This window comes from Rhinatrema bivittatum, chromosome 7 (assembly GCF_901001135.1).
Source record: "Rhinatrema bivittatum chromosome 7, aRhiBiv1.1, whole genome shotgun sequence".
Classification (NCBI taxonomy): domain Eukaryota; kingdom Metazoa; phylum Chordata; class Amphibia; order Gymnophiona; family Rhinatrematidae; genus Rhinatrema; species Rhinatrema bivittatum.
Genome location: NC_042621.1, coordinates 39148003 through 39172627, shown reverse-complemented (window position 1 = coordinate 39172627; position 24625 = coordinate 39148003). Strand labels below are relative to the sequence as shown.

Below are 24625 nucleotides of genomic sequence, written 5' to 3'. Positions count from 1 at the left end.
CCCAAGTGACCGTCGGGGAAAAACGCCGTCCCGACGGTGAGCAGCTCCGGGGAATGGGTCGTCGCAGAGCTGCAGGGCGGGAACTCCAATCACTCCCTGAAAGGGAGAGGAGGGGAAAAGGAAAACTCTGGGGCTAGGGGGAGCGGTCGGCACTACAGACTTTCACCCCTCATAAATTCCTGTTCCTACCAACGACTGTAAATGAAATAAAAATAACACTTACCACACTCTAGCCAGGCAAGGAAGAGGAAAAAACAAAGAGATAGGAAGAGAGAAATAAAGTGACAGGCAAAAAACACAGCCTGTCAGCAAGTTCCTGACTGGAAAACAGTGTCTCTCTTTGTACTGAGTGGTCCTGTCAGAACACTACAGAACCTATCCCTTAGAAGAAAACCTTTATCTAATATTATTTATTAGATTATATACCTGTTATCTGTAAAGCCTGTTGCTAAATTTTTGTTAATTGTAAACCGTGGTGATGTATCTTTTTACGTACTGCGGTATATAAAAACCTCTAAATAAATAAATAAATAAATAAATAAATTTAATTGATTCCTCAAAGAGAAAATAAAACTAGAAAAGTGCTGGGGACCACCGTGTCCCCTGCTCAATCTGCTGGAGTTAGAACTATACTGAGGATTGAGGCGAGGGAGGCGTGGCTATATAGGTCCTCCCCTGGGAATTTTTGGTTCTAACTCCATCTGCTGGACAGGGAACATAACCCACAGTCTGGAATGATCCTGGTACGTACAGGGAAAATGAAATTTCAGACCTATTAGTAAACATTTGTAACTTATCATTAAAATCATCAATTGTACCTGAAGACTGGAAGATAGCAAATGTAACCCCGATATTTAAAAAGGGCTCCAGGGGCGATCCGGGAAACTACAGACCGGTTAGCCTGACTTCAGTTCCAGGAAAAATAGTGGAAAGTGTTCTAAACATCAAAATCACAGAACATATAGAAAGACATGGTTTAATGGAACAAAGTCAGCATCGCTTTACCCAGGGCAAGTCTTTCCTCACAAATCTGCTTCACTTTTTTGAAGGATTTAATAAACAGGTGGATAAAGGTGAACCGGTAAATATAGTATACTTGGATTTTCAGAAGGCATTTGACAAAGTTCCTCATGAGAGGCTTCTAGGAAAAGTAAAAAGTCATGGGATAGGTGGCAATGTCCTTTTGTGGATTGCAAACTGGCTAAAAGACAGGAAACAGAGAGTAGGATTAAATGGACAATTTTCTCAGTGGAAGGGAGTGGACAGTGGAGTGCCTCAGGGATCTGTATTGGGACCCTTACTTTTCAATATATTTATAAATGATCTGGAAAGAAATACGACAAGTGAGATAATCAAATTTGCAGATATCATAAAATTGTTCAGAGTAGTTAAATCACAAGCAGATTGTGAAAAATTGCAGGAAGACCTTGTGAGACTAGAAAATTGGGCATCCAAATGGCAGATGAAATTTAATGTGGATAAGTGCAAGGTGATGCATATAGGGAAAAATAACCCATGCTGTAATGATACAATGTTGGGTTCCATATTAGGTGCTTCAACCCAAGAAAGAGATCTAGGTGTCATAGTGAATAACACATTGAAATCGTCGGTTCAGTGTGCTGCGGCAGTCAAAAAAGCAAACAGAATGTTGGCAATTATTAGAAAGGGAATGGTGAATAAAACGGAAAATGTCATAATGCCTTTGTATCGCTCCATGGTGAGACCGCACCTTGAATACTGTGTACAATTCTGGTTGCCGCATCTCAAAAAAGATATAATTGCGATGGAGAAGGTACAGAGAAGGGCGACCAAAATGATAAGGGGAATGGAACAACTCCCCTATGAGGAAAGACTAAAGAGGTTAGGACTTTTCAGCTTGGAGAAGAGACGACTGAGGGGGGGGATATGATAGAGATGTTTAAAATCATGAGAGGTCTAGAACGGTAGATGTGAATCGGTTATTTACTCTTTCGGATAGTAGAAAGACTAGGGGGCACTCCATGAAGTTAGCATGGGGCACATTTAAAACTAATCGGAGAAAGTTCTTTTTTACTCAACGCACAATTAAACTCTGGAATTTGTTGCCAGAGGATGTGGTTAGTACAGTTAGTATAGCTGTATTTAAAAAAGGATTGGATATGTTCTTGGAGGAGAAGTCCATTACCTGCTATTAAGTTCACTTAGAGAATAGCCACTGCCATTAGCAATGGTAACATGGAATAGACTTAGTTTTTGGGTACTTGCCAGGTTCTTATGGCCTGGATTGGCCACTGTTGGAAACAGGATGCTGGGCTTGATGGACCCTTGGTCTGACCCAGTATGACATTTTCTTATGTTCTTAATTTACTCATGGGAAGTCTTATCTCACAATCTGCTATACATTCTTGAAGGGGTTAATAAACATGTGGACAGAGGTGAGCCATTGGATAATGTGTATCTTGATTTTCAAAAGGATTTTGAAAAAGTCTTTCATGAGAGACTCCTCAGGAAATATGAAAATTCATAGGATAGGAGGCAATGACCTATTGTGGATTGGGAACTAATTAAATTTACGAGAATAGAACTGAATGGTCAGTTTTTTAATGAAGGAAGGTAAATAGTGGAGTCCCCAAGAATCTATACTGTGACTGGTGCTTTTTAACATATTTATAAATGATCTGGAAAAGGAAACAGATGATCAAATTTGTAGATGACATGAAATTATTTTAAGTTTTTAAATCATAAGTGGATTTTGAGTAATTGCAGGACATTGCAAGATTGAGAGACTGGGCATCTAAATGGCAGATGAAATTTAATGTGGAGAAGTCCAAAATGATATACATGGAGAAATATAATCCAAACTTTAGTTACACAATGTTAAGTTTTGTATTAGGAATCACAACCCTGGAAAGGGATCTAGGTGTTATCGTGTATAATACATTGGAATCCTTGGTTCAGTGTGCTGCAGCAGTCAAAAAAGGAAACAATTTTATAAATTATTATGAAAGGAATGGAGAAAATATTGGAGAATATTATATCTCTATATTGCTGCATGGTGTGACCACACCTAGAGTACTGTATGCATTTCTAGTCACCACATCTCAAGAAAGATATAGCTGAACTAGAGAAATTACAGAGAAGGGTGACCAAAATGATAAAGAGAATAGAACGGCTCCCATATGAGAAAAGGTTAGAGGTTAGGCTGTTTTCTTGGAGAAGATAAGCTGAGGAGAGATGTGATATACAGTAAATCTATAAAATAATGAGTAGAGTGGAACGGGTTAGTAGAAATTAGACACTTCATAATGTTACTAAATAGAACATTTAGAACAAATTAGAGAAGATATTTTTTCACTTGACAGACAATTAAGCTCTGCAACTTATTCCTAGAGAATGCAGTAAAGGCATTGTTATAGTTATTGATGTTTGGGTGGATTCTTGGACACTGTGACAGCTGACCATGCCCACAGGGGCAGTCCCGTGAGGGACCATGGTGTCAGGCTAGACTCTGGACACACAAACAGATTTGAATCTTTATTTAAACAGTTTTGGAAACCACCAGAGGTGGCAGTAATGAGTAGTAGATGTTGAGCCTGGCTGGGCAAGTATCCCACAGGACGCTGGAACAGCGAATCCTCTGCTTGGCTGTGCTGTAGTGGAAAGAGACTGAGAGTTATGAGTGCACAGTGAGAAATATACAGAGTCCCAGGTAGAATAGGAGAAGCTCCGAGACAGAGAGAGCAGGCCCTCGAGGAGCAAGTACCTGATCCCTAAGCGCAAAGAGACTCAGTGGTATTGTACTCACACAGCAATTCCACTTGACGAGAAGTCGGGCACTGGAACAGAGGGCAGGCCCTTGAGGAGTGAGTACCTGGTTCCAGGGAAGCAGTACTGTGGAATAGATGGTAGTTGTACTCACAGATGGAAACTGTTAGTGAAGTCTTCCAAGTAGAAAGGGTTGTAGATGCAGGCAGCGACTCAGGGAAACATGGGCCCTCGAGGAGCGAGTACCAGTTTCCTGATAGCACCTGAAAGAAGCAGAAGAGGCCCCCGAGGAGCTGGTACCCCTTTAGCAATAAGAGTTCCAGATAACGCTGGAGTGGCAGAGTAGTTTCGGTACGGAGAGCGAATCCCATCCGTAGAATTCTGGTTGCTAACTCAATTAGCTAGCAAAAGTTGTAGGCTTAAATATCCGGGCAGCGTGATGTCATCTCACGGGGACGCCCCTGAGGCTCGCGCCAACGAGGAAATAAAGATGGGGGCAGCGTGCAAGTGCATGCCCTATGGTACCTTGGAGGAGCATGGCAGGAAGCAGCACCAAAGCGAGTCCGGGGACGCTGGAGAGGTCGGCAGACAGACGCTGTGGGAGCCAGCAGTCCGAGGTGAGCGGGAGGAGCTGCAAGAAGAGTGAGGTAGGCGGGGCGAAGCCGTCGCAGATCGACGGTTGCAACAGGCATTTAGTATAGATGGGTTTAAAAAAGGTTTAGACAAGTTCCTGGAGGAAAAATCCATAAACTGTTATTTACCAGGTAGACTTGGGAAAGTCACTGCTTATCCCTGGGAATAAGCAGCATGGAATCTTTGTACTATATGGGATCCTGCCATGTTCTTGCAATCTTGATTGACCAATGTTAGAAACAGGATATTGGGCTTGGTGCACCCTTAGCTTGAAAAAGTAGGACATTTCCTATGTACTGGAGATGAGCGGTATACAGTTAGGTAAATACCATAGGAGAGGGCATAGCGCTATAAAGGTTCATGGATCCAATTTTAAAGGATTCAATAAATCAAACTTGAGATCAAAACATTCTTCATTTATTAAGTGATATTTTTGCAGAGAGGTCTTTAGGTCCCCCGAAACGGACCTTGTTTCACCACAGGGGCTGCGTCGGGAGGGACAAAGCCCAATGGTAGATCTAGAAAGAAATAATTAAAACAATGCTCTAATAAGGAACCATAAAAACAAAGACATCAACAGTACAAGTGAATGATTGGCAACATGAAACATATAAATATGGATGGTAACATGACAAATGGGTGACTAACATAAGTAAATAATAATAAAGAATAAACATAACCAATAAGAAATTTTTAAATTTTTAGTAAATCATAATCTAGAGGAAAAGAGAAGGGAAAGAGGGGAAGGGGAAGGGGAAGGAGAAGCAGGAGGGTAAGGAGAAGCAGGAGGGTAAGGAAAACATAATGGACATGGAATAAAAGGTAAAGTGGATACCTTGCAATTAGGCAGCGTGGCTTTAAGAACGGGTTTCAACCGAAATGTTCAAATTTTAACCTGAGTAAGAAAAAAAAAAAGTAAAAAAAAATTAATAAGGGAATTGCTGCAAGTGCACGGGGCTAACCAAAATGTATCAACCAGATTGTTGAGCTTGTAGCTGGGGTAACATGGATAAAGAGGATTTCCCGTCGATAGCAGGGCTGAATTAGCAATGCTGTCATGGGGATCTGTCAGTCAGGTCTGGGAGGTGGAGCTTGTCAAAGCAGAGATTAGAGCTTTGCTCTCTGTGGCTACGAGTAACGGAATCTCCTCAGTCTGTTCTTTCCGCACGCGGGATCGCACGTGGAGCTGTTCATCTCCTCAGCGTTATTAAATAAAAATGTCAAAATCCGGTTTTAAACTGTGTAATTGTGGCAAGGTAATGTCTGGTCATGGATGGTCATGACCGATGTTACCGATGCCTAGGGCCAGATCACAATCGTGAAGATTGTGAATTTTGTTCGAGGATGTCTCCGAGAGCCCTGAAACAACGGGCTTACAGGCTTCAGGAACTTTTTGCCTCACCGGAGCCATCAGAGGCTCATTCGTCGCCTGGCCCTCCAATTTTACTGGCTCCCTCAAAAAAGATGGCATCTTTTTGGGATCCTCAATCCTCCAATCTTGGAGGTAAGGACATGGCAAGCCGGCAAAGGCCATCGGATTTCAAAGGCTCTATGGATTTCAAACAATCCATAGAGCCAGAAGTGCCGGCGCAAGAGACATTGGCGCCAAAAATTGCGGTGCCTAAGACTTCTGCGCCTAAGATGCCTTATGTGCATAAATCTATGACGGCGCAAAACACTTCTGCGCCTGAAGAACTATCGGCGCACAACACTTCTGTGCGCATGGTGCTGAAGACACTTGTGTGCATGGCGCAGAAGATTTCTGCGTGCAGGACGCCGAAGACACCTGTGCGCGCGATACTCATAACCCTGGCTTGGCTGAGGCAACCGTGGTACAGTTTCCTTCTCCGACTATCCATCATGGATCCAATTCGATTACCGAATTGCCAGGATCTTCTCTGCCAAGATCAAGGGACGCTTCTACACCCGCTACACTCATCTCTCCACTTGACAGCATGGAGATTGAAAGGCTCCTTCTAACAACAGGGAGTTTCCACCTCGGCACAATTCATCTTGTTAGAATCCAGAAAACTCTCAACGAGGAAAAATTATAGCTGTAAATGGAAACGTTACTCTACGTTACTCTACATGGTGCACTTCCAAAGGTGTACCACCATTGGACTGCTCACATGAGTTGCTCATTGACTATCTTCATACACTATACGCAGCTGGTCTAGCAACATCATCCATCAGAGTTCATCTCAGTGCCATAGGGGCATATCATAGACCAGTTAACAATATTCCTATATCCAATCACCCCTTACTATCTCGTTTCATTAAGGGGCTAACTCACATTCGTCCTCCGATCTCTAAGCCTCCAGTTCCATGCAACTTCAACATAGTTCTGGAACAGCTCATGCTTTCCCCATTTGAACCCATGGACTCGGCACATATTGAATACCTCACATGCAGGCCGATACAGTAAAGCGCGGTTGCGGTTACCCTGCTTCTAACCCGCTTCTAACTCACAATTTGGCCGCGTAAGTCCAACCCGCGATTCACTATCCCTTTTAACTCATCCTTACCGCTTCTTTAAATCAACCAGTAACCCTTTTCGCCCGCAGCATGTATATGAGATGTAAACGATCGGATTAGCTATTCCCTCCCTTACTGTAATGTGCGTCCCGACTATCGCCTTTTTAACCTGCAGTTTTGCCGCATGTTTAACCTGCTAACTTACTGCCTACCCTTACCCCTGCGTTAGTGTTGAGTGTCAGGTCAGAGAGACGAAATTTCATGGCAAACGACCCCCTCACCCCCCGGGACCCTTACCCTGGCATTAGTGTGTTGTGACAGCAATAGGCAGGCTCCGGTCAAAATCACCCCTCCCGAAGCAAGGCGCAGAGCGAAAATCGGCTCGACATGTCATTGTAATAAAAGTAAACTTACTGCATGAGAATTTTCTTTGAACAGTCCTCTCTCCCCTCCTCCCGAGGCGCGCACTGCGGCTCCCCTGCCTCCCAGGGGCAGCCGGTGGCGAAAGCGGCTTCCAGCAGCCCCCGCCAGCGAAGGTGTATGAATGGACGCCCGTACACCTGGATGAATGCATGCCCGCTGGCGAAGGTGAGTGAATGAATGCAAGCCCGTATGCGCCGGCGGGCATGCATTCATCCAGGCGAGAAGCCGGCAGGCGTGCATTCATCCAGGCGGAGGGAGCCGGCAGGCGTGCATTCATCCAGGCGGGAGCTGGCGGGCGTGCATTCATCGAGGTGGAGGGAGCCGGCGGCGAAAGCGGCTTCCAGCAGCCCCCACCGGCGGTGAATGAATGCACGCCTGTGTACACCTGTGCGTGCAATTTGGGCGCTCAAGGCATGACATCACGACGTTTGACGCCACGGCGTGTGTCGTCGGCGTTCGCTAATGCACTGCCTTGAGCGCCCAAATTGCACGCACAGGTGAACACAGGCGTGCATTCATTCACCTTCGCCGGCGGGGGCAGGGGAGCCAAAGCGTCTTCCAGCAGCCCTTGCCGGCGAAGGTGAATGAATGCAATTTGGGAGTTCAAGGCAGTGCATTAGCGAACGCCGACATCACACGCCGTGACGCCAAACGTCGTGACGACATGCCTTGAGTGCCCAAATTGCACGCACAGGCGCATATTCAATCACCTTCGCCAGCGGGGGCTGCTGGAAGCCGCTTTCGCCGCTGGCTGCCCCCGGGAGGCAGGGGAGCCGCGGTGCATGCCTTGGGAGGAGGAGAGAGAGAGAGGACTGTTCAAATAAAATTCACATGCAGTAAGTTTACTTTTATTACACTTTATTCACTTTATTCACTTTTGTTTTAATTTTCGCCCTGCGCCTTGCTTCGGGAGGGGGGGAGAGAGGACTCGCAATCCCCCCTGGTACTTGTCATTTCAAACGTCATTTGAAATGACATTTGAAATGACAGGTACCAGCGCACCCAGGATACTGTATAGGCGCTGTATAGCGCTCTGTACAGTAAAATGGATTGCGCGGGCCTAACGCTTCTTGGACGCGGCTTGCATTTGCATGCTATTTAAATACAGTATCGAGCGGTAGGTGATCCGAACTGTGCGTGCGGCAAACGCGGGTGCGCCCGGCACTAACGCACCTCTTCCTACCGCTCCTTACTGTATCGGCCTGATGGAAAGTGGTATTCTTGGTTGCAGTAACATAAGCACGAAGAGTTAGTGAATTGCAGGCCTTGGTCCATTATTCTCCATATTTGCAATTTCATCACCAAAAGGTAGTTCTCCAAACTCACCCATCCTTCCTACCAAAAGTTGTTTCCCAATTCCATCTCAATCAGACCATGGAATTACCCACCTTTTTCCCTAAACCTCATGCAAATGATAGGGAAAAATTACTGCACACACTAGATTGTAAATGAGATTTAGCATACTACAAAGAAAGGACAAACTCGGACCCCCGTGTTTCTCAACTCTTTGTCTCCTTTGACCCAAAGGCACCTGGATTACCATCTCCAGCTGGATAGCACAGTGCGTCAGATTCTGTTACCATAAACAGAAACTACAACTACATTCAGAGCCGAAAGCTCACCAAGTCAGAGCAGTAGCAGCCTCATTGGCACACCTAAAGAATGTGCAACCCATAGATATTTGCAAGGCAGCTACATGGTCATCGCTCCATACCTTCACATCTCACTACTGCCTTGATCAACAAGCAGCCACGGATGCGAAGATAGGGCAAGCAATCCTGCAATCTCTATCCTCCTGTCCACGGTGACTGCCACACAGTCAAAGATCACGTACAAACCTATATATCAAAAACAACGTGATCGGGAGCTTGGGACTCCCAAGACAGCATGGCTAATTCAGCCCTGCTATCGACGGGAAAAAGCAATTTGCTTACTGTAAACGGTGTTTCCGTAGATAGCAGGATGAATTAGCCAGGCTGACCCACCCTCCTCCCTGGCAGTCACCAAGTCTTCGACTACATTATGGCTTAATCATAGACTGAGGAGATTCCGTTACTTTCCTGTGTGGGAACACACGCGCAGCTGCAGAGAACAAAGCTCTAATCTCTGCTTTGACAAGCTCCGCCTCTCGGACCTGATTGACAGATCCCATGACAGCATGGCTAATTCATCTTGCTATCTACGAAAACACCGTTTACGGTAAGGAAACTTACTTTTTCCTAGCGTGTAGCAGATGGACTCAAAACAGATGGGTATAGTGTGCTCGTGCTAGCATTTGGAGATGGATCTGACGTCAGCATGGGTACATATACCCCCACAGGAAGTGCCGCAAATCAGTAATTTCCATTTCCAAAGCAGTTTGGAGCTACCTCATGCTCGCTGAGCGTGTTTCCAAATTCTAATGACTAAATTCCTAGAAGAAACCTTTTGAAGACAAGCCCCACACTCCTATGGTGAGGCCCTCACCCAGTTGAGTTTTCCCGAGCTGACTTCCGTGGTCACTCGGATGTAAGTGCCTCGGTCCGGTGGCCGGTTCGCGGCAGGGACCTAGCCCCCGAGTGAGAAGGGCTCGGGTGCGGCTTGGCCCCCGAGCGAGACGAGTTCGGGCACGGCCTAGAGGCAGCCTCGGTCCTGGCGTGGACTTGGCCCCTGAGTGAGAAGGGCTCGGGCGCGGCTTGGCCCCCGAGCGAGATGAGTTCGGGCGTGGCCTAGAGGCAGCCTCGGTCCTGGCGTGGACTTGGCCCCTGAGTGAGAAGGGCTCGGGCGCGGCTTGGCCCCCGAGCGAGACGAGTTTGGGCGCGGCCTAGAGGCAGCGGGCGCACTTCCTTATGCGCGGCGGTTGAAGGTATACTCCCCCCGCAGCCGGAGATCGCCTGGGTTGCAACCGGGAAGCGCCGAAGACAAAGTAAGGCGTATATCTTTACTTGGTCTCTGAGGAAGTGTGGATTCACTGGGCCTGCCTACGAGGCAGCACGCCAAGGAGGTTGCCATTTTGCCTGCCTACTCAACTTCGCCGCTGAGCGCTTGTTTCTGAGCTAAGCGCACGCGATAGGCGCATGTTGTTAGCGCACGCGATAGGCGCATGTTGTTAGCGCACGCGATAGGCGCACGCGATAGGCGCACGGTTCTAAGCCGCCCGTGTATAGGCGCACGTTTATAAGGCGCCTGCGGATAGGCGCATGTTTATAAGATGCCCGTGGATAGGCGCATGTTTATAAGACGCCCGTGGATAGGCGCACATTCATAAGACGCCCGCGGATAGGCGCACGTTTCTAAGACACCCGTGGATAGGCGCATGCTGTTAAGCGCTCTTGTTAGGCGCACATATTGGGCGACACTGGATTTCAGGCGAATGGAGCATAAGAAAGCCCATGCGGCCGCAGGGCCGGCACCTCCAGAATCTGGCATGAAAGCTCTAAGCCTCTGCTCAGCATGCAACCTCAGAGCTACACAGAGCGAGGGAGCAGACTCACTATGTGCCCAATGTGAGGAGGCCATGGGAGTTCCAGGACAGGACCGGCCCCAGGCCAGCGGTTCCTCAGGGAGCACACTGGACTTAGGCCAAGGTTTCCCCCCGCGGCCTTTTAAAATCCCGGAGTGGTGCGCGTGCGCCTAAGGGGCGGAGCTGGCCTAGGAAGTCTGCGGCATCTCCTTCATGGGGAGGATGCTGCGGGAAGGCCCCAACGCGGTCCGAGCCGGGACAGGGAAGCCAGCGGTGAGCGTTGGAGAGTGCAAGAAGGTGAGGGGGAACCCGGCTGTGGCTGCCCGCGGCTGGGGTTCTCAACAGTGGGTGGATTATATACTATATATGTTTAAGATATATATATATATATATTAGTAAGGGAACTCCTTTTACTGAGTAATTTACAAGATCCCAGTTTTCTGCCATCCTCTCAGTTTAATAAATTATTTTTTATTCCTTGTTTATCAGGTCCTAGAAAGGGATGCAAGAATTCAGAAACTACAAGATACCATCACAGAACTTCACCATGAGATTTCACTGAAGGACTCAGAAGTAGTAAATCACCTGCAGGAGAAGCTCCTGTGCGAGAGCCGTCTAAAAGTTCTCCAACAGTCGGTAATACTTTGCAGTATAGCATAGAACAAAACTGTAGGACATGATACTGATTTTATTTCCTAGCTGAATGGCACATCATGCTAAATCATATGCAAGGACCTTTATTTTTACTTTGTATTTTATTTAATATTTCCTGAGATTTTTATCAGTATTATAATAAAAACAGGAGAAAAATGCAAAAAACAATTCACTGCTCTGGATAAAAATATCAGCTTTTCCTCATGTTGGTGTGGAGGTGGATCGTTCTGGGGTATGTGCTTGGATAACTGGGTCCTGCGGCTAAGGTGGCCTGGGCTAGTGTCAAATTCTGCAGGACCAAAAGAGTTGAAAAAAAAAGAGTGAGAATCAGTAAAAACACAATAAAAGCTTTTGTAAAGATATCTGGTTATCTAAGTTATCCGGCGTAACTTATATGGCTATACTGCTAATTGTTAACCAGATAAGTTTTAGTTATATCTGGATAACTTTAAAACTGCTATTGAGCAAGTCTAACCAGTTAACTTAACCAGATAAGGCTGAATATAGGTACTTATCTGGTTATAACTGGATAAGTTGCCCCACCTCGACCCGCCCATTGCCTGACCCCAAGATATCCGGCTGTCTACTTGGTTGGATAAATACCTATCCGACTCAGTGGTGGCTGCTGAACATATAGCCTGATATTCAGTGGCTGCTACTTAGTCCCTAGTCCTACTTACTAAGTCCCTATTTATCTGGCTAAGTAGCATAAAATATCGGCCTCAGGATTTTTTGCTAAAAATCTGTTTCTAGTAAAAATGAAAGGCACTAATCTTTCACAGAAACAGTGAAATATCTTTCTGGAATAATAAAATTCTCTCTGTTGCAACATAGTATGTATATATACATTCTATAGGTCTGTAATGTATATACGAGCCATTTTATGTTCAAGTGTATATTTATGTTTTATTTGCTTATGAACATACTGTTGTATCCCACCTAGAATTCTGGCTTGGTGAGTTAGAAATATTTTTAAATAAAACAAAAAGCTAGATAGAATACATGGATTCACCAGGGGAAGATCCTGTCAGACAAATCCGATAGACTTTTTTGACTGGATAACCAAGGAATTGGATCGAGGAAGAGCACTCGATATCATCTAGTTGGACTTCAGCAAAGCTTTTGATACAGTTCCGCACAGGAGACTGGTGAATAAAATGAGAAGCTTAAAAGTGAGTGCCGAGATGGTGGCCTGGATTGCAAACTGGTTGATGGACAGAAGACAATGTGTGTTGGTAAATGGAACTTACTCTGAAGAGAGAGCGGAGTGCCGCAGGGGTTGGTATTGGGACCGGTCTTGTTCAATATCTTTGTGAGCGACATTGCAGACGGGATAGAAGGTAAGGTTTGTCTTTTTGTGGATGACCCTAAGATCTGTAACAGTGGACACGCCGGAAGGAGTGGAGAGAATGAGACGGGATTTAAGGAAACTGGAAGAGTGGTCGAAGATATGGCAGCTGCAATTCAATGCCAAGAAGTGCAGAGTCATGCATATGAGGTGTGGAAATCCAAAAGAACTGTATTCAATTGGGGGGAGAAGGGCTGATGTGCACAGAGCAGGAGAGAGACCTTGGGGTGATAGTGTCTAATGATCTGAAGTCGGTGAAACAATGTGACAAGGCGATAGCTAAAGCCAGAAGAATGCTGGGCTGCATAGAGAGAGGAATATTGAGTAAGAAAAGGGAAGTGATTATCCCCTTGTACAGGTCCTTGGTGAGGCCTCACCTGGAATACTGTGTTCAGTTCTGGAGACCGTATCTCCGAAGGGACAGAGACAGGATGGAGGCGGTCCAGAGAAGGGCGACCAAAAAGGTGGATGGCCTTCATCGAATGACTTATGAGGAGAGATTGAAGAATCTAAATATATACACCCTGGAGGAAAGGAGGAGCAGGGGTGATATGATACAGACTTTCAGATACTTGAAAGGTTTTAATGATCCAAAGACAACGCCAAACCTTTTCCATTGCAAAAAAATTAGCAGAACCAGGGGTCACGATTTGAAACTCCAGGGAGGAGGACTCAGAACCAATGTCAGGAAGTATTTCTTCACGGAGAGGGTGGTGGATGCCTGGAACGCCCTTCCGGAGGAAGTGGTGAAGACCAAAACTGTGAAGGATTTCAAAGGGGAGTGGGATTAAATCTGTGGACCCATAAAGTCTAGAGGATGTGTCTAGAGAGAGTGTTCTTCGAGCGGGTCTTTCGGGTTCCCGCCCAGTGTAAGAGGGCTTTGGTACATCCCGCTTGTCTGGACTGATCTGGGTATGTTCAGGAAAGGAAAATTGGTATTCATGGAGTCGCCCTGCCACTCCCTGTAGAAGAAGCAGGCGGTGGAGAGTACATTGTCAAGGCTCCTCAGTCTGAGAGCTGTGGTTCCAGTGTCCACGTCTCAAGAAAATATTGGGCGATATTCCATTTATTTCGTTGTGCCAAGGAAGGAGGGCTCCTTTCGTCCCATCCTGGATCTCAAAGGTGTCAGCCGTCATCTGCGGGTGAACTATTTCCACATGGAAACATTGCGCTCAGTGATACAGGCTATGCAGTCGGGGGAGTCTCTGACCTCTCTGGATCTGTCAGAAACATACCCTAACATTCCCATCTAACCGGAACATCAATGCTTTCTCCTGTTTGTAGTGCTGGGGTATCATTTTCAGTTTCGGGCGCTGCCCTTTGGTTTGACCACTGCTCCACATAGGTCCTACGACTGTGCCATACGACAGAACAATTCAGAACCACCGAAAGGATGGGTGTACCCTCTCTCAGTTCTGGAGAATAAAGCTATGTCTGAATACATAAAAGAAAATTTCCAGAAAGGGTTTTTTCGACCATCTAAGTTGCCAGCTGGTGCAGGCTTTTTCTTCATAGGGAAGAAGGACAGTACCCTACATCCTTGTATCGACTATCGACCGCTATCCCTTGCCATTAATCTCAGAGCTGTTTGATAGGTTGCAAGGGGCCAAGATATTTTCAAAACTTGACTTGAAAGGGGGCCTACCTCATCCGCATTCGTAGTGGCGATGAATGGAAAACGGCCTTCAACACGCAAGACGGCCATTTCGAGTACCTTGTAATGCCGTTTGGGTTGTGCAAGGCACCCGCTACATTCCAAAATATGATGAATGACATCTTGTGGGACCTGCTATACAAGAACGTTGTGGTCTACCTGAATGACATATTAATCTTCTCCCAGGATTTGGACACCCACATTGCAGAGGTCAAACAAGTACTCCACCGTGAACACCGGCTGTACGCCAAACTCTCCAAGTGTGAATTTCACAAAGATTCTGTGCCTTTTCTAGGCTACATAGTATCGAAAGAAGGTTTTCAAATGGACCCTCACAAACTTGAAAGTATCAAGAATTGGTCTCAACCCACCAGCCTGAAAGCCTTGAGGAGATTCTTGGGGTTCACTAATTATTGTCGCAGCTTTATTAAGAACTATTCTTCTTTGACTGTACCCTTGACTGCGATGACCCGTAAGGGTGCCAAAGCTTCAAAATGGTCTACGGAGGCCATTTCCGTGTTCGAGAAATTGAAGACTGCCTTTTCCACTGAACCATGCTTGCGGCATCCAGACCCCAATAGACCCTTTATTGTCGAAGTTGATGCTTCAGATGTGGGGGTAGGGGCTGTGTTGAGCCAAGCGGGAGACTCTAGGACCTTACGACCCTGTTCATTCTTCTCACAAAGATTTTCTACAGCCAAGAAGAACTACGGAATCGGTGACAAGGAGCTCCTAGCTATAAAACTTGCATTTGAGGAGTGGCGGCCATGGCTCGAAGGCGCTCAACATCAATTAACCGTCTTCACGGATCACAAAAACCTTGAGTATCTCCGTCAAGCACAACGTTTGAATTACAGACAGGCCAGGTGGTCTTTATTCTTCAACCATTTTGATTTTGTGCTTAAGTATCGACCTGGAGATCGAAACACCAGAGCAGATGCGCTGACTCATTCGTTTCACTCAGAAGATGTGCCTGATGAACCACAGTACATAATAGATCCAAAGAAGATATCTCTAGCAACCAGCCAGTCTGTTTCTGCTGGTGACGCTGCCATCTCTCATCCAGCATCATCTACTGGAGAGTCATCTTTAGAAGTAGATTTTGGACATTCTTCAACACCACCACTTCCACTGAATTCCTCAGTGACGTCCACAACAGCTCCACCCATTGCTGCTGATATCATCAATAACACTCTGCAAGATTCTTCCAAATCTCAAGATCCATCTGTCAATTTGTAGAAGACGAAGTTGAACTCAAGATCAAAGAGATTCTGGATGTTCGTAACAGAGGCAAGAATTTGGAATACCTTCTGGTTTGCGAAGGCTTCGGCCCCGATTTGATCACTTGAGAACCTCATACCAATATCTTGGATAAAGAGATGCTTCATCAGTTCCACCTCGCGCATCCTTTGAAACCTAAGCCTGGTACCCGAAGAGGAGATCGCCCTTTGAAGGGGGGTACTGTTGCGTTTGGGGCTGCTTTACACCCTCGCTCCACCCTCTCTACCTCTGTGGCAACTCCCTCCGGGCTTGATGGACGGCTTTCTGGCGCGGCATCTCCATGCCGCTTCTCTCCGGCGTACCCGGACCGGCTCGGCGCTGTGGATCCGCCATGTTTCTGATGATGTAGGGCGTGCCCGCTCTGAAGTATGTACCAGCAAAGGCGCAAACCTCAGGGGCGTCCCCCTGTATTGACATCCTCTGCTTCCAACATAAAAGGTCTTCACTTTCGCTAACAGATTGAGTTAGCAAGGGATTCGTTCCAAGCTACTCTGCCTCCTCGAACTTACCAGAGGTACCCGCTCCTCGGGGGCCTTGCTGTCTTTTCTCTATTTCAGATTGCAGATAGGAACCGGTACTCGCTCCTCGAGGGCCCATGTTCCTAAACACTCTGAAGATTCTCTACTGCCTGGAAGCTATCGCAGATACAGACATTCGTTAGTTACCACCGCTCTCTCAGAGCTTTCCCTGGAACCAGGTACTCGCTCCTTGAGAGCTTATCTCTTTCCAGCTACTGAGCCTCCTTAAGAACCTATGTGAGATTGTCTTCTATTGCTGGCTATGAATACAGCATACCTGTCTACTCACTATCTATAGTCTTTCTACAGCTCAGCAACCCTGGGATCGCAGTTCCAGTATCTGGGGGACTTCAGCCCTGCTGGGCATATCAGCTCACTACTGCCACCTCTGGTGGTTCTACTAACCTGTCTAATAAAAGAACTATCTGTGTCTGTCTCAATAACCAAGCCTAGCCGGTGGTCCCTCTCAGGATATCATCCTGGGGGCGCTGTCATCTGCAATCGGCCCAAGGATTCACCTATTTACATTTTTTTCCAGCTGAGTACCCTCTCTAGCACTCTGCTGGTACAGATTGCCAACTCCGCAGTCCATATCATAACTAGATTGCTAGTTCCACCTACGGAGCATAGCAGATTGCTAAACCCCTCCTTCTACGGGAGCCAGTCCCTAATAGATTACAACTCCTCATGGAGACTCATAGCAGATTACAATAGATTGCTAACTCCTCCCCTTTGGAGGAGCATAACCTACATATTGCCAACCCCCAGCCGCTTCTTTGGAGAATATATCCCCGAAGGATGTGTATTCAGGCGGCAGTCCTGGCATCGCTGGAGTCGTAGGCATGCAAGTAATAGACAAGACCTCTTTGAGGCATTTCCCATGACATTCTAGGCCCCATTGTGAAAGATCCAGGGATGCCCAGTCAAATTGGGGTTGATGCAATTGCAGCCAGGGTAACCCCAGGATGATAGGGTACATGGCCTTTTCCAGTACAAAGAAGGAGATTATTTCCGTATGAAGTGCTCCGGTGAGAAACGTAACTGGTACGGTCTCGCAAGTCATGTCACCTGGCAAGGGTTCCTCATGAATGGAAGACAACAGTAGTGGATTTTTTAATTTGATGAGAGGGGATCCTCAAGCATTCCATTAAACGTCTAGTAATGAAGTTGTCTCCTGCCCCTGAGTCTACCAGGGAAGGAGTCTGAACCGTGACTGGTCCATAGGTCAGAGAGACTGGAAAAGAAAGCGGAGGAGAGGATGCAGTAAGTCCCAAGAACAGTCCTTCTGCCGGACCTGAATTCATCCATCTCCTGGGCAAAATGAGACATGTAGAGACATCATGGCCAGGCTGGCCACAGTACATGCACAGGCTGCGTTTCTTCCGGAATCTTCTCTCTTTAGAGGTGAAGTTACCATGACCAAGTTGCATCGGTTCCTCTTTATCAACAGCAGGAATTGCTGGACCCATCCTTAGTGCAGGGGTACTGGCCTGTTTCAACTCAGGTAACACCTTAGGCCGGAGTTCCTTCACCTTGTCTCGGAGCCGACAATCAATCCGAGTAGCTAAGGCTCTCAATTCTTCCAGCGAGTCAGGTGTCTGATGAGTGGCCAGCTCGTCTTTCACGCGGGTATCCAGGCCTCTGCAGAAGAGTGTCTTGAGACATCTGGGGTCCCAGCGAAGTTCTGCTGCAAGAGTCTTGAGTTCTATGGCAAATTCAGCCAGTGATCTGTTGCCTTGCTTCAAGTCCACTAAAGCAAACCAAGCAACAGACATACGAGCAGGGTCATCAAAAACAGATTTAAACAAGTCCATAAATCCTTCTATGTCCTGCAGAATAGGGTCCTTGCATTCCCATAAGGTAGATGCCCATGACAAGGCTCTCCCATCCAAGAAAGACAGGATGTAGCTGGTCTTAGAGAGGCCCGTGGGGAAACTATGAAGGTTGTAAGGTGAAATGTAAGCTGCATTGGTTCAAAAAGCCCCGAGTCTTCTGGAGTTCTCCGGAGAATCGAATAGGCGCCGCCAGTGGAACAGCTGTCTTTAAAGTTACATCCTGTAACTGACCTTCTTGTGTATAAACTGTGCCTTGAATCTTCTGTGTGTGAAGCTGATGAAATGCTGCAGTAAGCTTCTGCAAGGTTTCTTGCTGTTTTGAGATGAGTTGAGCCAGGCCCGGTATAGCCTGCAAAGCAGAGAGGTGTGCCGAATCCATGGGTTACTGACATCCCATACCTTAAGCTGGATTCCCAGGAGTATTGCTTCTCCAATTTTAAAGCCGGATTCACTGGAGTTAGCAATCTGTTAGGATCTGCTATGCTGATGGGAGGAGCAAGCAGATCGGGGTTGGTAATATGTAGGTTATTCTCCTCCAGAGGGGAGGAGTTAGCAATCTATTGTAATCTGCTATGAGTCACCATGTGGAGTTGTAATCTATTAGGGACTGGCTCCTGTAGAAGGAGGGGTTTAGCAATCTGATCTGCTCCATAGGTGGAACTAGCCATCTAGTTATGATATAGACTGCGGAGTTGGCAATCTGTACCAGCGGAGTGCTAGAGAAGGTACTTTTCCTAGAAGCTTCTCATGAGGAACTTTGTCAAATGCCTTCTGAAAATTCAAATATACTACATCTACCGGTTCACCTTTATTTACATCTTTTATAAGATACGCGCGTAGCCGCGTGTATCTTATAAAATCTGGGGTCGGCGCGCGCAAGGGGGTGCACATTTGTGCAACCTGCGTGTGCCGAGCCCTGCGCGCGCTGCCCGTTCCCTCCGCCTCCCCCCATCTTCCCCTCCCTTCCCTTCCCCTACCTAACCCACTCCCCCGGCCCTATCTAAACCCCCCCCTACCTTTGTCGCACAAGTTATGCCTGCTCGAAGCAGGCGTAACTTTGAGCGTGCTGGGCCGGCTGCCGTGCACCATGTTCCGGTCCGGGGACTGGTCCGGAGGCCGCAGCCACGCCCCCGGGCTGAAACCATGCCCGCGGCACTGCCCCTGGATGACGCGCCAACCGCGTCATGCCCCCGACACGCCCACCCCAAGAAAGCCCCGGGACTTACGTGCGTCCTGGGGCTTTGTGTGCGCCGGAAGCTTATGCAATATAGGCTTGGCGCACGCAGTGGCGTTTTAAAAGGGTTACGCGTGTACCTCATGCGCGTAACCCTTTTAAAATCCGGCCCTTAGTGGATGCACATCCTGGAAAGTAGATCCCTTTAGTTCTGAGAGGAATTTCTGGTTTTAAATTAGAGAAACGCTTTAGATCAACCTTCTCCCACCCCTAAAAATGCTTTCCAGTTTGAGTATCATTCTGATTTTCCAAATCAAGTGGAAAGGCTATGTTTTCTGGACCTCAATGTTGCTTATATACATATTGTAATACTTCCTGTAGCTATAATGTATCTGAGTCATAGATTATGACTCAGATACATTATACTCAGATACATCGGTTACTACCCCAAACCAAATAAGCCTGATACTTCACTTTCAATGCATTTCCAGCATAGCTCTCTGCTTTAATGGCAGGGGAGTAGAAAAACTGATACTTCACACATATCCAGCATAGCTCTCTGCTTCAACGGCAGGGGAGAAGAAAAACTGATACTTCACGCATATCCAGCATAGCTCTCTGCTTCAACGGCAGGGGAGAAGAAAAACTGATACTACACGCATATCCAGCATAGCTCCCTGCTTCAACGGCAGGGGAGAAGAAAAACAACCAATAAGGGCTGAATAACATAGTCTGGGTAAAACAAATAAGCATGGGTGTAGCTTGCTTATTGCGGCGGTTACTTCCCCTACTACCCCTAACTAATCAAGCTTGATATGTCATTTGGATGCAGCTCCATCACTGCTCTCTACATTAATGGTGGGGGTGGAAGGGAAATAGATCCAAAGAGCTAAGAGAAACAGATAAGTATGAGAAAAAATGTGTGAAGCTTGCTGGGCAGACTGGATGGGCCGTTTGGTCTTCTTCTGCCGTCATTTCTATGTTTCTATGTTTCTATTATACTGACTGACTGTAATATACTGTGATATCCTGCAGACTCTGACAGGGGTCATCCTGACTGGTGCTTGCACAATGTGGCATTCCCCTTTAGCTTCAGTATTTGTACAAAAGAGAAGTAGTTTTCACAGGAAGTCCATATTTTTTCATTAACTGAATGTTAGTTTTGCAGTAATTAAAGATTTTTCACAGAATGTCATTTCTTATTTGGTATTTGGTCTGCCAGGTGTATCATGCAGAGGAAAACATCACATGCCTTCAGCGAGAACTGGAGGAGATGCACATGAGATCCTTCACCTCTCAAGAGGTTACTGTGAGTTCTTAAGCATCAGTAAAATCAAATTTATACTACATGAGGAGCTATGCATGACCACAGTTTACTGATGTTTACTGATATTGCATTTTCTTTTGTGGGTTGAAGGGAAGCCTGTGCCTGAGGTTAAAATATTAGGGGGTAATTTTCAAAAGGATTTATGTATAAAAGTAGCATATATTGTAGCAATTTTCCAAAGTCCACTTATGTGCTTAAAGTGCATTCACATGCGTAAATCCTTTTGAAAATTATCCCCTTCTGTTTATTTGTGGGATAGGGAGAATATTGCATGTGTGCTTTTTGAGAGGGAATGTGTGCTACATGTCTTTCAGAGAGAGGGAGCATATCTCCATGTGTGCTCAAGAGAGGAAAGGTCATCGTATATGTGTTTATGGAAGGAGGAAGCCACTGAGTTTGTGTACATAATATAAGATGTGCCATGCTGCAGTAGACCAATGGTCTGTCAAACCTCTGATGGTGGCCAGTCTCTTGGAAGAACCCAGCAGATCCTAATAGGAAAATCCATTCCCCATCTTTCAGTCCCAGAAATATGCAGTAGAGGCACTCAAGTCTGTCTGACTAATAATTGTTTAGGGACCTTTCTGCCAAAAACTTGTCCACGTCTTTTTTAATTGAGCTATGCTGTAGCCTTAGCCACAGTCTCTGGCAACCAATTCTTTAACTTAATTGTTTGTCAACAGAAACATATTTTTCAGTTAGATTTAAACCTGCTGTTAGTTTAATGGAATGTCCTCCGTTCCTAGTATTGTTTGTTAGCGTAAATAACCTTTTTCTATTAACTTGTTCCACACCACTCATGATTTTACAAACCTCTATCATATCCCATCTCAGTCTGTTCTCTAAACTGAAGAGCCTTAAACTATTTGACCTTCCTTATGTGGTAGCCGTTCCAATCTCTGTATCAATTTTATGGCCATAGATGCTAACACTGTGAGTGCAGTGAATGCATGAACACCCCTAATATTGAGAAAAAGTCTTCACTGTGTCCAGGGAAGGGTAGTTTGTATTGAGTTTAGCACCTTCACTTGTTTAGAAAAGTTAGATCCTATGTTTGTTGCCGTTCTCTGTATATTTTCTATTTCTGCATTATGTTTTTTGAGATGCAGCAACCAGAATTGCACACATTCTCACAGGACAAGCAGGATGGTAGTCCTCACATATGGGTGACATCATCAGGATGGAGCCCAATCATGGAAAACTTCTGTCAAAGTTTCCAGAACTTTGACTGGCCCCTACTGGGCATCCCCAGCATGGCACTAACCCTGCAGCCAGCAGGGGTCCCCCTTCAGTCTTCTTTTTTCCATGCAGCAGTAGCCTCGCGGTTTAGGAGCTCTGAAGAGATTCCTGACAGGAATTTTCCTCATGGAGTTAATTAAAATTAGATTGCCCCACAGGGGTCCCTCCTCTAACGTTTCTCAGGCCGCGGTACTCCGGTAAGTTTTTCACCATTTTTCGTCGATTACCTTCGAGTTTGGCCCTCGCGGCCTACTGGCCGTTGACCGTACCGCGGCTCGATTTTTTTCTATGGCCATAGCGTCGGAGTTTCGTCGGTGCCCGGACTGTACTCGCACCATGTCCATCACAGACCCTCATGGAGTCTGTGTAATGTGTTTAGGCCGTGAGCATGATGTCCTGACTTGCACCAAATGTGCCCTCATGACACCAAAAGGTTGCAAAGCCAGAATGGAGAAGATGGGACTCCTTTTCCGTGCTCATACCCCGGCGCCATCCATCGCATCGACATCATCGGAACCGGAACCGTCGAAGTTGCACCAGCATCGACAACCGTCCGGTGACTGCCCGCCATCGACGTCTTCACGGCCATCGACTCCCGTTTTTCCCCCTCAAGATCGAGGGGATCATAGGGAGCAACATCGCCATCGGCATCGTAAGTCTCGGACCGTCGAGGGAGCGAAATCATCGACCTCGCCACCGTCCGAGCCACCTTCGAAGAAGCCCTGTCCAGGAACGGCACCGACCACTCCTGCGACCGGGACATTGAGGCCACCCTCACCCGATCGGGGTTTGGGAGTCGCGATTCCGCCTGTAAAGGTGGTCCCTCCGACTGTGTCTCAGCCTCCCTTTTCCGTCACTGAGCCGGGGCTGATTGCCCCAGGCCTCCGGGAAGAACTGGACCGGCTGGTCCAAGAGGCCATTGACAAGGCGGTGCTATGACTCCAGGTTCCTCCGGCACCGACACTGGCACCGAGAGTGGAATCTGTCACGACCCGATTCCAGCAGTGCTGGCACCGCTGCTATCCCGGATGGAGGCGCTCATGACTGCCCTTCCACCGGTGATTCCCGGGTCTCTGGCTCTGGTGCGCTCCCCGATGACAGCTTCATCGGGAGGAGAAACACCGTTTCACATTTCTCCTTCGGGGGTATTGCCTCAGCCATCGATGCCATGTCGTCCCTCGCCACTGATTCATCGGGGGCGATAGGCACATCGGCGCCATCGATGCCTTCGATGCCGGCACCGATACCCCCCAGGGCATCCACAGTACCCCTGGCGATTCCTTCGATTTTCTCAGAGCCTCAGCCGGGCCCTTCGGATATCCAACCCCCTTCTCGTCCTACAGGTCAGCCTGTTGATTATTATTACACCTGGGGTGATGATACTTCCACAGACACCGATGACTTACCTTCACCTCCCTCTCCTACTGAAAGTAGAAAGCGTTCTCCTCCAGAGGACCTCTCTTTCATTAATTTTGTGAAGGAAATGTCGGAATTGGTCCCTTTTCAGCTTCAGATGGAGCAAGATGATAGGCACCATATGATGGAGCTTCTCCAATTCCTGGATGCCCCTAAAGTGATCACTTCTATTCCCATTCATCAAGTTCTTCTTGACCTCCTCAAAAAGAACTGGGAAAACCCTGGATCCATTGCCCCAGTTCACAGAAAGGCTGACACTAGCTATTTCAAAAATCTCAGCTTGACCACCACTCAGTTGTGGTAGAATCAGCTCAAAAGAAAGCAAAAAGGACGAAGCCTCACTCCTCTACCCCTCCTGTCAAGGAACACAATACCAATAAAACTGAGCTCATCATAATTTCACCTCCAAAAAATACAACACTGGTCAACTCTGGTACTACACAAGACATCTCCACTATATCACAGCAAGTACGCAGCCTTGGTATCATCATTGACAGCAATCTCACGTTTAAAAAATTCATCGTGGATACGGTTAAAAATGGTTTCTTTAAGCTACACACGCTTAAACGTATTAAACCTCTTTTATACCAATATGACTTCCGCACAGTCTTGCAGGCAACTATTTTGTCAAAGATTGATTACTGCAATGCTCTGCTACTGGGTCTACCTAAAGCTACAATTCAACCTTTGCAAATGTTGCAAAATGCAGCTGCCCGCATTATCACTGACACAAACCGCCACGAGCACATTACCCCAGCACTTCAGTCTTTACACTGGCTACCAGTAGCTTCCAGGATAATATATAAATCTATGACGCTGATACATAAAGCCATTCAAAACAGAGATATGCACTGGTTCACTGATCATCTACAATTCAATACTTCATCCCGCCCAACGAGATTCCAGCATTTAGCCAAATTAAAGATCCCAGCTCCCAATCTGACTAAACTTTCTAGTACAAAAGAACGATCATTCATCATTGCTGGATCAACAATATGGAACACCATGCCCTCTGAATTACGCCAGGAACTTTGTCACAAAAAATTTAAACAAAACCTTAAAACCTGGTTATTTAAAAAAGCCTACTATTAATGATCTGAGTCCTCTACTATTCTTTACAATTTCCACAATCTCTTATATATTGATTATATTCTATTAATACAAAGTTATGCATGGTTTTGTATTCGTTCAGTTACTATGTTATATTATAAAGCGCAATGCTGAATTATTGTTTGAATGTAAACCGAGGTGATGTTACTTACGTACCCCGGTATATAAAAACCTGTAAATAAATAAATAAATAAATAACATCTTCAAATCCTTGTCAACAAGGGGTTTGAGGCAGGAAAGCATGAGATAAGAACAGCTTACGATATCTTCGACACCTCCACTAGAGTGTCTGCAACTGCCATTTCGGCAAGACGCTGGGCCTGGCTCAAGTCTTCTGACCTTCGCCCAGAAG

The 24625-nt window shown here is 46.5% G+C and overlaps 1 protein-coding gene across 5 annotated transcripts in view; it reads left to right on the top strand.

Moving 5' to 3' along the window:
- The window catches only part of PMFBP1 (polyamine modulated factor 1 binding protein 1), a 1053891-nt gene that overhangs the window by 213892 nt on the left and 815374 nt on the right, over nt 1-24625 (top strand). For all 5 annotated transcript variants that reach the window (XM_029608277.1, XM_029608279.1, XM_029608278.1 and 2 more), the window contains exons 5-6: nt 11207-11353; nt 20404-20490. In XM_029608277.1, the coding sequence (XP_029464137.1) occupies nt 11207-11353; nt 20404-20490 (234 nt within the window). The remainder of the gene's footprint in view (nt 1-11206; nt 11354-20403; nt 20491-24625) is intronic.